Genomic DNA, 17,045 nt, shown 5'->3' with positions numbered 1-17,045 from the left:
ATAATATAGTGTAACATCTACCTAACAACCTCAAACTTCATGTCCTGGTTGCGTAACCACACCAGCAAATTAAATACCCAGTGATTTGTATTAAAAAAGTTATATAATGGAACTTCATCAAAGAGTTTTAAAATAATTAGCAAAATTATAGCACTAGTGGACATAATTGCATTTACTTTAAACCTTAGTGTTGATAAATTAGAAGTCACGCTAACATTTTGATTAATCGCTGATCGATAAGGGAGTGACTAATTGAGGGAAAACCTGTTATTAGGTACGAAGATTAACGGACGGTTTTTTTTCATCAAATACTATCGATATTTAATGGTTAATTTACATTTTGTCATATATGGGTTTTATAAGTTAATCGTAATCGTATTTGTAGGTGTAATTTTAGTATAGACCAACTGTGAAACAATTGAGAAAATCATTGCGGTTCGGTTTGTTCTATATGGAACTATTTAAAGCATTAACAACCGATTTGGACCACTCGGTTGTCCGTGAGCTTGAATGACGTTATCAACGACAAAAAGTATAATATAATTAGGTATGTATCTTGCAGCAAAATACTCACTTTATCTCACCCTGTGGGTGTCATAAAAACAGATTATTTATTTTTGATAAGCGCATCATAAACCCTTATGGGGAATCATTAGCAAAATATTCTCAAGGAGTTTTGTTTTGGAGACCCGCTGCAGAAGGATGTTTTTTTTTTTTAAATAAAAGCAGTAGCGAAAAAGTGCAAAGGACCGACGGATATCCGTGCTTTCCTAGTCACGTGGAACTTTGTCACACGACCCGACCTAGGGTTTGAACCCAGTCACTAGACTAACGACGCAGTCACACAAAAAATAACATTAATAAATATACATAAATATACATTTTTTTAAACTTACATATCCTTCGCCCATCAATGGATACGACAAGAAGTTTCAATCGGAGTTGTGTTAGTTTCGGCTCTCCAGACATTTACCAGTCAAGTGCACTTTGTTTGTTCTACATGGGAACTATTTAAACGTCCACGTTTAACTTTCTTTGATTTTGAACTCGACTAAGTACAAACCAAGACTGTAGCTTGAAATGTTCAAATCCAGGTACTAGGGAGCATTTTTTGTTTTTAACTCATCTCGTAAAATACAAGTAATATGGTCGAATGAACTCTAGAACTTCGTCCTAACAATATTGGACGACGGCAAAGGAGCCGAGCGGAGGACTTTAATAACTGGTACTATTTATATAATACTGAAATAACTTATTTTTGTAAAGACTCTTGGTTGGTTCGAAATAATATTTAGAATTATATCACATTTCCGTATAGGTATGTAAATTAATGATTTTATTCAACTACTGGTATAAGATCTTAGATCCCAAGGTTAATGACACATTAGCAATATAAAGAATGTTTAATATTTCTTACAGCGCCAGGGAGGTGGTTACCACTTACCACCAGGTGGCCCATTTGCTCATCCGCCTGCCTATATAAAAAAAAAATATTTATGCTAATGAATTCCTAGTATATTTTTAGATATATATTATTATTATAAATATATTTTTTTAATTTAATTTCTTAAGGCAATGTTTTAATAATTCATAACAACCGCAAATGTCCGCACGTCCGCTCGGTATCTTCTTCCAAGCGGAAATAAAAAACACCGCGCCACACATACAGAACAGTATTTTACATTATCATACTTTTATAAATCAAAAGAAAATTGCCTGTTTCATCTTATACAACTTTTGTAAATTTTCTTGCTTTTATAATTTAGATCGTTGTCTTGTAATGCATAATATAAAAATAAATAAGAAGGATTCCTTTACCGAAATATTAAACGATCAAAAAGTTTTATAACAATATAATCATCAAAACACGCCTAGTGCCGACTACCAAAATGAGTAGAGTCGAGCGACGTGCTGACATACGAAATTCCAGAACCTCCCAGCCTCCCACCTCAAAATTCATTTTGACGCGTGAATTTTAGCTTGACATCTTTCTAGGCTGCTTCCTATTACTAACAGTGTAATATATGTATATTATACTCTAAGTAATAAGAACCACCCCCAAATTACCCCAAATACGAAAAAATAATATTATAAATAAGGAAAAAATGCTTCAAAGGTCGCCTTATTACTAAAATAGAAATTACTTCGTGAAAACAAAAAAGCTTGATCAGTCGAAGGTTATTAAAAATACATATTTCACGAGCTAATGAAATGGAATGCAATGGAAACCCAGCATGGGTTTTCCAGACAAATTTTTGAAAAATACAACTTCTAAATTATTAATAAATCTTATTATTCTTCTAAATACTGTTTTTTTACACTTTTAACAACCATAACAGGAAAAAATCTAAATAAACAACATTTGACAGCAAATCGACACGCTATCATTGGTCGAGAGCTTGATTAATCTATGACATTTACTATGGATTTGCGATAAAATAGCGTTTTGAACTTCGACGAAACTGTTATCGGGATTAAAATTAAACTGAAAACAAGTAGTTAAGCCTAATAATGTTGTTTTATAAATAACGATATATCAATTATAATTAGTAATGCACAACATAGCTGAGTTATTACCATATCGCATGAAATATATAAATCTAAGGCTTGTTTATCTTCTTTCCCACTTCCATTGGAATAAGTTATGCTCACTATATCAAACTGAAGCCATATTAAATGCTGTATAGGTAGACTAACTATAACCAACCAATAAGTATACTTCATAAGTCTAAGCAATAAATAAGGTTGTTATTTATCCATTCTTATTTAAAGGCCGACAAAATCAATTATTACATCTACGGGCTACCACGGGTAGCCAAAAGTCCAATTTGATGCCGTCAAACTTCTTGCCGCCTTTTCCAATCTAAGAAACTCCACTAACGCCATCTATCGATGACAAGCATCATCAAACACTTGAAGTTATTTATAACGATTACCTACGATAAGTCGCTTGTTTATGATTTGCTAATATTTATGTAATACATTCCTTAATTAAATAATTTGTTCGTTTTAATATATGAACATCAAACAAAATTAAATAGTTTACATGATTTCCTCCAAGAATTCAGACTTTTGTGACTTATATTAATACAACTTATTTTTTTACAGATATCGACAGTTCAGAACAGAAAGTATCGATAATGCTGAATGGTGAAGAATCAGAACTCTACTTCGTGAATTGCACGAGCACTAAGGTAACCAAAATTTATACAATATTTAAAAAAAAAAAATCCTCCGCCGCGTCTGTATATACATGTCAGAAACTACCAAACTGAAATTGAATACTCACAAATGGACGGAGTAATTCACGAGTAAGATTTAGGTGTACAATACATTGCGGTTTTTTTTAAATTAGCTGGAATTATACCGGCCACTAGATATGTATTTTATATAAACCACCACGCTACTTCAAAGTTGTTATAAATGTCGTAAAATTTCACCCTGGACATGTTAATTTCATCAAGTTGTTCTCTTCACCGCCGAGCTCAAGTTGAATTATAATCAAAAATAAAATAAGATGAAAACACAGTGTTACTTGCCCCAGTTTGAACTGAAATTTAAAATTAAGATTGATAATTAATTATAACCAGCAACGTAACTGATAGCAATACTTTTTTTTCACTACAAAGTATAAAACAAAGTCGCTTCCCGCTGTCTGTCTGTCCCTATGCTTAGATCTTTAAAACTACGCAACGGATTTTGTTACGATTTTTTCTAATAGAGAAAAGATGAAAGTTTATATGTATAATACATGTACAATATAGTAGAGAAACACTTTCGAAGATATTACAGATTAAAAATGCAAGGACATAGTATCGTTGTAATTGAAAACATTCTGTAGTATTAGTATCATTATTGCACCCGTGCAAAGCCGGGGCAGGTCGCTAGTTGTCAATATAATTTAAAAAAAATATTCCTATATCATTTATAGCTATTTTAAGTCATATATCGAAGTCATTTAAATGAATATACAAATCAGTACATCTACATTTTTAAATATATAGTATTTTTTATGTTTACTTTATATACATATTTTATACCATAAAGTTCAACAAATATGCTTGTTATATTAACAAACTCCAGTAACGCCGAGATTTGTTAAGCCACACTCCTTTGTCTTGTATGAGATACTTCTTTGAAACTCACATACTACAACTTTCAACATATCTTGTTACTTACTTTCAACACACATAGCTATTATCTTTATTTTATTTATTTCGTTATTATTTAAAAAGTTTATTTTGGTCGGATCCGAAGTGTATTTTGTAATCAAACAAAATAAGTTGAGGTGTTTCTAGTAAGCGACATTTGATCAGCAAGTAAAGAAATATTGGGTCGCCTTAATGTTAATAAAATAATATTTTGCAGTACTAAATTTTAAAAATGTTTATCGAATTGGTACTGTGTACTCTAATTAAATATCGGATACAGATCCATTCATCCACGACGGCGAAACGACGAGCAAAATATACCTCAATTTTTTTTAACTTATTTTTCTACTAAGAGTTATACCAGCTAAAGAGCCCCACCACTAGCCAAAGAGACCTAACCAAAAGAACCGATAATAGAAAAAGTCTTAAAATTTTCGGATAACGCGTGAATCTTTAGGAACTTTTGTATTATATGTATTTTTTTAAATATTTTTTTAGAAAAGATTACATCTGTCAAAAAGATCAAGCTATCTTGTACAGGATATAGATTATATTTGTTAATCAAAACTAAATCGTTAAATTTTAACGTGAAGGGGCCGCCTAAATAGTGAACAGGTCTATAACATATTCTTCTCGAAAGAAACTACATTTGGAATTAGTGGAAGCTTAACAATGAAAACCTTGTAAAATGACGATGTATAAATCCTTGTACAGTCTACTTGATTAAGATGTATCTTGATATAATGATTATCTATGATACTGAGCCGAGATGGCCCAGTGGTTAGAACGCGTGCATCTTAACCGATGATTTCGGACCACTGAATTTTCATGTGCTTAATTTATGTTTATAATTCATCTCGTGCTCGGCGGTGAAGGAAAACATCGTGAGGAAACCTGCATGTATCTAATTTCAACGGAATTCTGCCACATGTGTATTCAGCCAACCCGCATTGGAGCAGCGTGGTGGAATATGCTCCAAACCTTCTCCTCAAAGGGAGAGGAGGCCTTTAGCCCAGTAGTGGCAATTTTTACAGGCTGCTAATGCTAAATAAAAATGATACTGGTGACAACATTGGCAAGCGAATATACTTTATCCTGTCAACGTATATTGACTTACATATTATTAAGTACCATTGGTATTTGGTATAGACTCTATACTGACATCAGGTATAAGATGAAATTCCTCAACAATGAAGACCACGCCGACGATGCTGGAACACAGTACAAGAACCAATAAAATTGTTCGTCTGGTCTCGATCGTTTGATGAATTTTAAATTTATTTGTTTTAATATTGAATTTTTATTCAGGTCTAATTTTTTTGGCAAGCGGGAAAAGAAAATGAGGATATTGATTACGAGTCACGTACGCATGTTCCGTGATGTTGAAATATTAATATTTTAAATTGAGCTTTTTATTATGTGACTAGATTTACTTCCGCAAACTTCCGCCCGCGTATGAGAAAAGGGGGTACCTATCACTATGAGATATATCATTAAAAAAACTATGTGGTAAAAAAACAAAGTCGATACGATTTTTAGTCATCATCAAAATCAATTTTGACTGTTCCAAACTTGAAGAACTTTTTTACCACTATTTAAAGTGATCATTATATTCGACAAAAAACATAGTGGTTAATAAAATTTACGATTATTTTCCTTCTATGCAATGGTATCGTCACGCCTCTTGAATTTGGTCGTTTAAATCTTGGGTAACTTCCAATAGTCCAGACCATTTCCCATTGTTAACGATTGCGATAGGTCATGTTTTGTCTCATTATAACATCCAAATGACCTTAAAACTTACTTATCAAATTTATTTCAAATGCAAGACGCGATTGACGTACCTGTCCCAATTGTCATGGTGATTTCAATGGTATAGAAGTTTATGTGCTACATAATCAAAACAAAACAATTTTATATAAGATTTTAAATTAAGATGGTTATTTTAAAACGTTATTTCACGTTCTCGTGAATCGAGCTCGAGCTCCACCAAATAGTAATAAAAAACATGGTAAATATCCCGTTTTAAATACTGTTAGTAACAAAACAATTTTTTTCGAAATTATGTTCATAAATACACTTTAGATATTCCTCATGTTACAATATTGAATTAAATAGAAATGACTTTACTTAACAACACGTGAGAACAAAGACAGCAAAAAAAAATACAAATTAGATTATATTTGTTACTGCACGCCAATAATTTAACGAAGAGGGGTGCGCCTTCATTAGTGAACAGATTTATAACCTATAAGTGATAGAATATATATAAGTGATAGAATCGTTAAGCAAAACTATCCTCTTCTTTCGAATGTCAAATCATATACGTCGGAAAGAGAAATCAGAGTTAACTAAGCACCTGCTAAACACCTTTTATAAAGAAGTCCGTATATTCGCATTAGCAAACGCTGTGAGACTTCAGACTATCAGTTTAAATAAGTACATTAACACACAAACGACCATACACTCACTTCAGTGCATCATAGAATTATTTTGTATTATTCTACGTTTCCTTTCCTAATGTACTTGCACTTCAAAACTGTGGAAAATAATCAAAGCAATACAAAGCATCGTCGATTCAATCAAAACAGCTGAGGAATGACCAATAAAAACAAAGCTATTTGAAAATGATATTGAAACGTCTATATTGAATTAATATCCAGTTGTTTGGGTTAAAATGACAATAGGATGAAGATTTATTTATTATATCAACAGTAAAAACATTATTTAAGTAATCGTAATATCGTTTTATTTTGTGTGAGCGGGTGAGAGCTATATACGCTTGCCTGTTCTCACGCGATATACTCGAAATACTGGATTTAGATTGACTTACTCGGAGCGCGTCTCTGGACGTCGACGGTCGTGTGTAATTATAATGTAAATCTTAAACATCAATCCTCACAACTCTGACGCTTATAGTACAAAACAAAGTAAATGAATCCACTAAATTAGCGATGTACTTATTGTAAGCACAATAATAGCAACTTATTTAAAGTGAAATGTTAAATAGTATAAAAAACTAATTTAAATTATACTCAAAATAATAATAAAATAGTTAGGCGGACCAACAAATGGGCCACTTGGTGGTAAGATGTGGTGACCATCGCCCGTAGACATTGGCAATGTAAGAAACTTTGACCATTCCTAACACGTAATGAACTAATATGTTATCTTCCTTGTGCCTGTAGTTACACTGTCTAGGTATTGCTGTTTGGTATTAGAATACTTGTGTATGTGTGCGAGCTTGATGCGGGCTTGCACACAAACCTACCGTCTAGTAAATATTTATAACATAAAGTGTCCAAGATAAATATGTAAAACAGGATTATCTTAATAACATTATAAGACCTAACGTGTATATTTCGATGTTTGTTAATCAATATTATAATAATATATAAAAGCGTGGAGCTAATACTTGACTTCCAGGCAGGATATATTACTACATAAATAATTGTATATACTATGACGACTTTGTATTTTTAAATGTTGAAAAAGAGTAACTACTGAGTTTCTTGCCGGTTCTTCGCGGTGAATTCTGTATTCCGAACTGGTGGTGGCTTCACATAATATAGTTTGTTAAATGATTGAAAAGTGCTTGTAAAAGCCTACTTGATAAAGCTATTTTGATTTTGATTTTGTGCGGAGCTGATTGTAATACATTCAACCATACACGCCGTTTATGACCCGGAAGGCAATCCTACTAAATGATAACGGTACATTCCTAATTCTATTCCGTACTAATTTCGATCGAACCGCAACTGGATCCTTGTGTTAGTAGAATTGGATAACAGATAAACAGCACCGATTTATGTTTCGAGAGTCGATTAAAGGACAAAGTGACGTCTTTTTAGTAGAATCAACCCCTAGAGTATGCAATAAACTATTATTTTTCAATATTTTTTTGAATGATAAATACAGTATTCATGACAAGCGTCTAGTTAAAAAATATTGGTACAAGGACAAATACGAATTATAATTACAATTGTCCAATCGGTCGTTTCATATAGTCGAATTATGCGTTTGTTAAAATTGTATAGAGTATTTTATTATAATAGTATTTGTACCTCGCAATTTCATCCGCGTTAATATCTGGATTATACGAATAGTCTTTTTCATACGGTTTGCGATATCGGTATACGTTTATGGTTAATGCTCCTGAAGGCCATTATGTGAAGTTATAAATTATATATGTGATAACGTAAATAGTGAATCCAATTTCTAATTAAAAATATAGTTGTTTTTTAAAATAATAGCAATTAATTACAATTAAATCGATATAAAATTATGTATCTAAATTAGAATATTTTATATAATATATATTTATGTACCAATAAGCGTTGTAACAAATTTGTCACTAGTTTTATTTCCTAATGAAATAGTTTAGCATTAGCATTAGCAGCCCGTAAATGTCCCACTGCTGGGATAAAGGCCTCCTCTCCCTTTGAGGAGAAGATTTGGAGCATATTCCACCACGCTGCTCCAATGCGGGTTGACGGAATACACATGTGGCAGAATTTCGTTGAAATTAGACACATGCAGGTTTCCTCACGATGTTTTCCTTCACCGCCGAGCACGAGATGAATTATAAACACAAATTAAGCACATGAAATTTCAGTGGTGCCTGCCTGGGTTTGAACCCGAAATCATCGGTTAAGATGCACGCGTTCTAGCCACTGGGCCATCTCGGCTCATATCAAATGAAATAGTAATTAAGCGCTTCTGGATATTCTACCCCTAAGGGGGTGAAATAAGGGTTGACAATTTGTATGCAAGTCCGATATATAATATATGTTATATATAAGTTAGAAACACGAAACTTGATTTTTAGGATAATGGTTGAAAATGTGTAGATACGTATTTAAGCGTTTCTGGATATTCTACCCCTAGCGGTGGACATTTCTTATGGGTTAGGTTAGTCTGGGAATCCGTCATTTTTGAAATTATAAGCATTAATCTTTATTTTTGGGATACTGAGTATAGATAGATATGTATTATAGCGTTTCTGGATATTCTACCCCTAAGGGTTGAAATAGGGGTTGAAATTTCTTATAAAGATTAGTCTTGAGGTCCCGTCATATTTTATTTTAGGAGATTGGCACGCCAATAATGTTACTGAAGAATTTAAGACCTCAAAAATTATGCAACGGCACCAAACTAATATTAAAAGTTCTCTATCGTAATGTCCATAGGTTACAGTTATTACTATACTAAAGGATAAATAGTGTATATTCCACGAATATCTTTGATACCCTTTAATTTCAAGAGAGTACAGTTCGCGCTTAAAGTATGCTTCACCATGACAGTTAATAAACCACATGGTCAAATTTCCAAAATGGCCGGATATAAGAGAAGACTGTTTTTAGACATTGGCGCTGTAAGAAATAATAACCATTCCTTACATTACACCAATGCACCACCAACCTTGGTAGCTAAGATGTTATGTCCCCTGTGCCTGTAGTTCACTGGCTCACTCACCCTTCAAACCAGAACACAACAATACTAAGTATTGCTGTTTGGCGGTAGAATATCTGATGAGTGGGTGGTACCTTCTCAGATGGGCTTGCACAGAGCCCTGCCACCAAAAATTGGTATACATTATTAAAATATTCAAGAGAGCTTGGACTCTTGTACTAAGTTACCTCAATTATGAGATTTATCTTTCCTCGGATCATTTTCAAATTTTATTATATACATATTAGTTTATAAAGGCAAGGTTGAGGTAATCGAATACAATCTCTTAGAAATTGGTATTTGTAAGTGTACCTGCGTGTAAGTTATCAAATAAATAGTTCGGAGTATTGGTAGTTTGCAAACTACCAATACAAACAGATCGGAAGATCTGTTGGCAGATATCAGAGCCTTGTTATTTGACCACTATATATCTATGTCATAATATCAGAAGCTAGTATTAAAATATTATTAAATATTATATCGCTTTTTTTAAGCAGTTTATACCTGCTTATTAAATAAACTAGCTCACGCAGAAGCTAGAACAGAATGAAGACATCCACGGAATGTTTGTTCGATCAATTGGTTTACCCACAGACAAATGTCAATTCATTTATACTATATTTATATTTAATAGAGTTGGGTTTTCGTAGAACTTACTTTTTAATTGTATTTATTTAAATTTCTTTTCCATTTGGAAAAGACTTAACTTTTGACACAAGTATGTGATAAGACTAAGAAACTTTTTTTAATATTAACGGGACACTATAAAAGTAATCGTGGAATTTCTGGTACTGCATTATCAAATAATTGTAATATAATATTCATAAATCTCATACCTAAATCTTCCTCGGGAATCAGTCCATCTATTAGTGAAAACTCTTTTTTGTTAAATTTATTTATTTTTTTACTAGATTCAATTTCATCTAAAGCAGCCGCTGGTTCCAGGAGAACCTGTAAAACTTAATTGTTATTATATAGTTGTACGTTTTCGTCATATACACGAAATAATTCATATACATTTAAATTTATATAACTTGTATGAAATTCAACAAATACTATAATATTATCGACATTGTATATAATCAATCTTACAGTATAAAATCCCTTTTTTATTAATAGTTTATTTAACAAAATATTGTATAAAAAATCTCTTTCATGTAAATTAAACCTAAAGCCTTGTGTTAAAAAGTGCATAATTGTTTGTGTCAATTTCCACAGCAGAGAAACCTTTAAATATCTAAAGACTGCATTTTCCAGAAGGGTCAAGGTAAATTGGTTTTCATTAGCACAGTATTTCATGCGGATACGCGAGCGAAGGATAGTAATTAACGAAGCAAATTTTCACTCGAGTGAAAATGAGAACTCTAAGTGAATAAAGAAAATTAAAAGAACATTAGAGTAAAAAAAATCAAAACGAACCGTTACTGTTTTTAATTTCTTTTAAACGGTAAGGTTTCCTAATTAAATAAACTTAGGAAATAAATCTTTGTCTTTGAGGTCGTTTCGTCTTCTTTTTATTTATACAAAAGTTTCATACATAGTCCTCTATCGTATTTAGTTTCCAATACAATTTAAATCTTTTTAGCATTTAGCATTAGCAGCCTGTAAATTTTCCACTGCTGAGATAAAGGCCTCATCTCCCTTGAGGAGAAGGTTTGGAGCATATTCCACCAGGCTGCTCCAATGCGGTTTGGTGGAATACACATGTGGCAGAATTTCGTTGAAATTAGACACATGCAGGTTTCCTCACGATGTTTTCCTTCACCGCCGAGCATGAGATGAATTATAAACACAAATTAAGCACATGAAAATTCAGTGGTGCCTGCCTGGGTTTGAACCGGATATCATCGGTTAAGATGCACGCGTTCTAACCACTGGGCCATCTCGGCATTTAAATCTTTACAGAACAGTTATATTCTATGGGATTTTCGGTATAAATATTTCTTTACATTATGTTAAATTCGGCGCACGACTTTAGAGAAGTTCGTTACACTACACTGAATTCAGAAGATTAATTTATTTTCAAAGCGAACTACGAGCTGGACGAGCGAAGCGGACAGAAAACCAATTAGTTTTATAAACATAAGATCGGACTCTATTATATTAGATAAAAGTGTATAAAAGAAATATTATCCCAATAAAAATGAGTTATTCGTTTAAAATCCTTGCAACATATCAAGAGCAATATCACTAGAAAAATCGGAGAGAGATGAGTCTCTTTTCGAACTAAATTATTTACAATACTAGATAAAAACCCAGCTTTGCTCGGGTGAAATGAATAAATCTAAAAAACTACGGCTTATCATTTGCTTTACTTATCAATTTTTAAAAACTTTATTATTATATAACTTCTATTTTTTCTATTTCAGTAGTGAAAACTAACAATAATCATTCATTACACAGCTCTCTGAACGTACCCGTAAACATTAAACATGGCCGCCCGTTGAACTGTCATTTCATTGAATTTCATGTATTTAGCTAAGAATAATTATATTTTAATGATCTATAATTGTAGATGGAGACATTAAACGTGAAAATCAACTCATCCTTATCATTTTATCAAATAACATGCCTCATTTATTAGTAAGTGTTTTAATATGTTACGAGCCTTAATTATTATGTAGTAAATTTAACAATGTTTAGTCAGGCCCAAAAGTAAACACACGAACGTATCATACAAATTATCAATATTCCCTGAATAAATATTTTTATGACCTTAATAAACATCATTTTACACATCAACATACGGTTGGTACGTCACTTTTTGTTATTTGTAAAAGTCTAAATCATTTTCCAATTTAAACCCACGCACTCAATTACTGGTCATATGAGTCATTGCTTTTACAGCATGTCAGAGTAAATTTCCACAGCAGTCGCATTCTGTAAGAACTCAGGTCATATCTCACTCGTGATATGCTGTAAATCGACTTACGGTAATACGCTATAATCGTTGCGTCGATATTGCGTATCAAATGACATTTGACGATCGTGTTCTTAAATGAGTTTCTAATTTAATCTTGGATGGCGAAAATTTTTCTTAAGGTTTAAATGTTTTTCCTTTTTTTCGTAGGAAGAAATCGATCGTTCGGAGCCACCAGATGCATTCGTGGTTATCTACTCAGTGGTGGACAAGGCATCGTTCCAGAAAGCAGAACAGGAACTGGCGAGACTTATTGATTTTGACATGCTGAGGGCCCGACCGGCGCTTCTCGTTGGCAACAAAATTGACCTGGCGAGGAGTAGAGCTGTTTCCACTCAAGGTATTATTCAGAACAATTATCTTCTTTTTGTTTTTATTGATGTGTGCATATTTAATGTTGAATGATTATATTATATTACAAAAAGAGTATTAGTATGAATAAAGTAAACTATAGCTTCACAGGAGATACACAAGCACAAGTATGTGCTACACTAGAGTGCATCTCTCACTTTCATAATCCGAAGAGACGGCAGTCTAGACTACCACCTAGAACTTCTTAGTAGAAAACTTTTACTAGCCTGACTTGGGATTAAAACCCAATACTCCAGAGTTCCGCAGCCTTATAAGTTCACTCATTTATTAAACCACCAAGACGATAAGGAATAGAGTGATTGAGACATTAAAATGTCTTACTAGAAGGAAGAATTTCTTTGGCGCACCTTGCGCCGAAGAGTTGAGCAAACTTTTTAATTTTACGCTAAATGAAATTGTATGTATCTTCTTATAAGAAACGATAAAAATCTTAAAAAATATATTTTAAATGCTTGCAAAAAAAACCCTTCAATATAATATAAAGTAAAATTAATAAGGAAACCGACAATGGGCGTAATGTTTCTTAAAATAACATTACAAATCCACTCTCTACGAAAACTGTAATTGACAATCTTGCCCAAAAATATTTCCAACTTTATATAACATATTCTATCTAAAAAAAAGCCCTTAGGGAATTCTCTAGATCGAATCGTAACTTTGTTATCCCTATTATTATGTCAATTGATTTGACGACATCTTGACCTCGAAATCGTTCCCAATCTCCTAACAAAGTTACTTTAGGAAACTGCCTTTTTTAGTTGACGTCGTAACGTGTCTAATGTTTACTTAATATGTTTTATTTTTTAATATAATAGATGAAAGAGGGTTTGACCTTTAGGAACATCTACAGACTTATCTACACTTTATAGCTAAAATAAGTTTATATAATTCTATGTCCTCCACCAATTGCGGAAAAGACAAAATGCCGTTATATTTTTCTATCTCATCTAAATCGATTCCTTTTTCAAATTTCACCAGCGACTTCCATTACAGATACACTCCACTATGACGGGATAAGCATCTTGGACTCTTCAGAGTACAATCAGCGTTAGTTTTGCCCATACAAAATTATGTAATGAAATATGTGTGGATTGAAGTCTCAGAGAAAGAACGAAAAATTAAAAAAACAAATCAATCATTTATTATTTTCGGTATCAAAAAAATCTATTTATAGTATTTATTCCTTTTATATTTTATATCTCACTAACTTTATCGATAATTTTCACGTAATTCATGCTAAAATTCGAACATCAGTAAACAGTGATATAATACAGAACATCACTAGCGTTAACGTCTTATTTGACAGTTCGCCAATTATTGTGAAAAAGTTTATAATGGGCCCTGTAAAAGTTTTCCATTCTACGTAACATAAGTGAAAAAAAATTAAAAATTAAATTTGGCGTAATACATACAGTACGGCTGTTATATAAGGCTGTTTTCAGAAGGTTTTTGTAAAATTAGTTTGATTGTTGTACATACATTTTAGATCTTTAGTTAAGGAAATTACCTACATAGGTAGTCTCCGCTACTAAGGATCTAATTTTAAAAATTCTACTGAAAATGGTATAATGACCCTTTTAATAATGACCATGTACCATTGTACATGGTCATTATTAAAAGGGTACATTACTTCAGTAAGAGTAATCTAATTCAGTAAGAGTAAAATAATAAGTAAAGAGTAATCAATAAAAACTTCAAAGTTTAGAACCGAGAAATCTCCAACAGACAAATCTTCAACTCCTCCATAAATTGTTTCATTGGCAGAATAGTTTGTGCTCTTTTTATACTTACGGAAAAAAGTCACTTAAAGTATACGCTTATTCTTTATAATATTTTTTCTATATTTAAATGTTTTAAAATCTTGCCATGGATAATTACGTCACGTTATTTTTACCTTTTTAAATATTACATTTATATTACTTACTTATAATGATTCCACAAAAAAAAAATCTAGTTTATTTTTAGAAAATCTTGTGCACCTTAATGACCAAGCTCACATTCCGATTTCACTGATTTTTAAGGTTCAGCAATTAAAGTTTTAGATAATACGTTATTCTTTACTTTTAAAATAAGATTTCATCATTGTCATAGAGTAATATTTGTCAAATTAAAAATGAATTTAATTAAAACTTCTTAAAATATATGCACTGGAAATTTATAGAATTTAATTTAATACAAACTCGTTTTCTATGAAAATAACTTCTAAAAGTTAATAATGGTCGTATTACATGCAGAAAGTTACCATTTAACGTTGACAACATTTATTCCCAGTGGTTCGAAGTTTTTTCGATGGGATTTTTGTTCATTTGATTTATTTGTTCACAGACGGCAAGTGTCTCGCGTGCACGTATAAAGCGAAGTTTATAGAAGTGTCTGTCGGGATTAACCACAACGTCGACGAGTTACTCGTGGGTATTCTTAATCAAATACGACTGAAGAGGCAGCAATACTCGGCTGACGGAGGCAGGGAGTCATCTCCTGCACATTGGTACAAATCGAGGGGTGTCGTACGAGCGAGTATGAAAGCCAGGCAGATGTTAACATGGATTTTCGGTAAAGAAGATTCGAAATTCAAAAACTGTGAGAATTTACACGTCCTGTGAGTGGAAAGTGAAGGGCCCGTGTTTGTGTAACGGACAATTGACCGCGGGCTTTTACATCTAATTGATTATTATGTAATCTTAGGTTAGTTTTGGTGCTGTGTTGTTTAATATGTATAAGATCAGATAGCAGAGAAAATGTTTTATTAGATCCAAAACAAAATACAATTCATAATCTGTTACCCACAGCGAGTTTACAAAAAACAACAGTTATTACGTAAATAAAAACGACATGGCGCCCGATTTATATCGTATTTTAATGCCAAATAATACTTTGTAATATTAGATGTATGTGCCAAGTTTTTGGAGGAAATTTAATCGTATTCGTATTATATAAGATATATATGTAAGTGAAAATAGTATTTTCCCCAACTATCTGTAATAAAATATATATGTTTGACGTCGTTTTACAACAATCAGCAATACTATGTAACATACATTAATCATTTAAGTAACTATATAGTGGTATATATTTTACAAAATTCATGTAAAAATATCATAAATCAGTAAATATACAATATTATTGGACCATTAATATGTATTTATTTAAGATTATAATCTATAATTAATAAGAAACCAAAAGTGTATAACTTCAAAGCAACTTTAACTTATTTCTTAAAAAGTTATTAATGAGATTAAAGAATGTTACCTTGTACACTTATCTTTAAAAAAAACCATTTCCCCTTTAAATCGTCCAATATAAATAAAGAATTATAATAAATAACAACAATGAAATCTTTCGATATCGTAAGTAGTGTCTTGATGATTTAAAAGAACTACTCTTTCAAGCATATTGAATACAGTTACCATATTTGTTCAATATCGACACGATATCGTGTCGGATGATGTAAAAACAGTTTGATCTTTCATTGAAATTATATAACCTAATAAAAATTAAGAATTTATAAAACCACCACAGATACAAAATAAAAATGTAAAAATAATTCGATCGTAATAATATAAATTCGATAATATATTCTTTAATAAATTATATTAAGTAAGAAAATTATTTAATTTAGTATTATAAATTTAAGTGATTACAACTATTTGATATTAATATAAATATGTAATTATACGATGCATACGCACTTAAGGATTTGATTAAGTAACTCTAATTACGTAATCGATGTGTAGTAGTCATGTCCTGATAGCTAATTGTAATATCTTTAATTATAATCCGTTTACAATCGTTTCGCAGTGAAAACATTGTAATTGCATAGAATAACCTCTCAAATTATAGGACAAAAACTCTTTCGGATGAAAAAATATAAGGATTTACAGAGTTATTTTAATGAAAGACTGTAAAGGTATGAAATCGAATTGCTGTGACAAAGGCTTGATTGTTCGGGAAGGATAGATGCTGATTCTACAAGCCGCATGAAAGCGGGTTAGTACATACTTATAGAATTTAATACCAACGCGTGCAGGTTTCCTCGGGATGTTCACCGAACGAGATTAATATTATAAAGAGAAATTTTGCATAAAAAAACTCGAAGATGGTTAAACGCAATCTTTGATTAAAATATGATATCTTTATTCAAGTAGGCTTTT

The 17,045-nt window shown here is 31.9% G+C and overlaps 1 protein-coding gene across 1 annotated transcript in view; it reads left to right on the top strand.

Moving 5' to 3' along the window:
* LOC125069382 (GTP-binding protein REM 1) overlaps positions 1–16,118 on the top strand; it is a 141,123-nt gene extending 125,005 nt beyond the window's left edge. Inside the window, exons 3-5 of the mRNA XM_047678860.1 lie at positions 3,109–3,194; positions 12,673–12,862; positions 15,220–16,118. Of these exons, the coding sequence (XP_047534816.1) occupies positions 3,109–3,194; positions 12,673–12,862; positions 15,220–15,497 (554 nt within the window). The 3' untranslated portion in view covers positions 15,498–16,118. The remainder of the gene's footprint in view (positions 1–3,108; positions 3,195–12,672; positions 12,863–15,219) is intronic.
* The last annotated feature ends 927 nt before the right edge of the window (positions 16,119–17,045 follow it).

Source organism: Vanessa atalanta, chromosome 15 (genome assembly GCF_905147765.1).
Source record: "Vanessa atalanta chromosome 15, ilVanAtal1.2, whole genome shotgun sequence".
Lineage (NCBI taxonomy): Eukaryota > Metazoa > Arthropoda > Insecta > Lepidoptera > Nymphalidae > Vanessa > Vanessa atalanta.
This window is presented reverse-complemented; position numbering and strand designations above follow the sequence as displayed.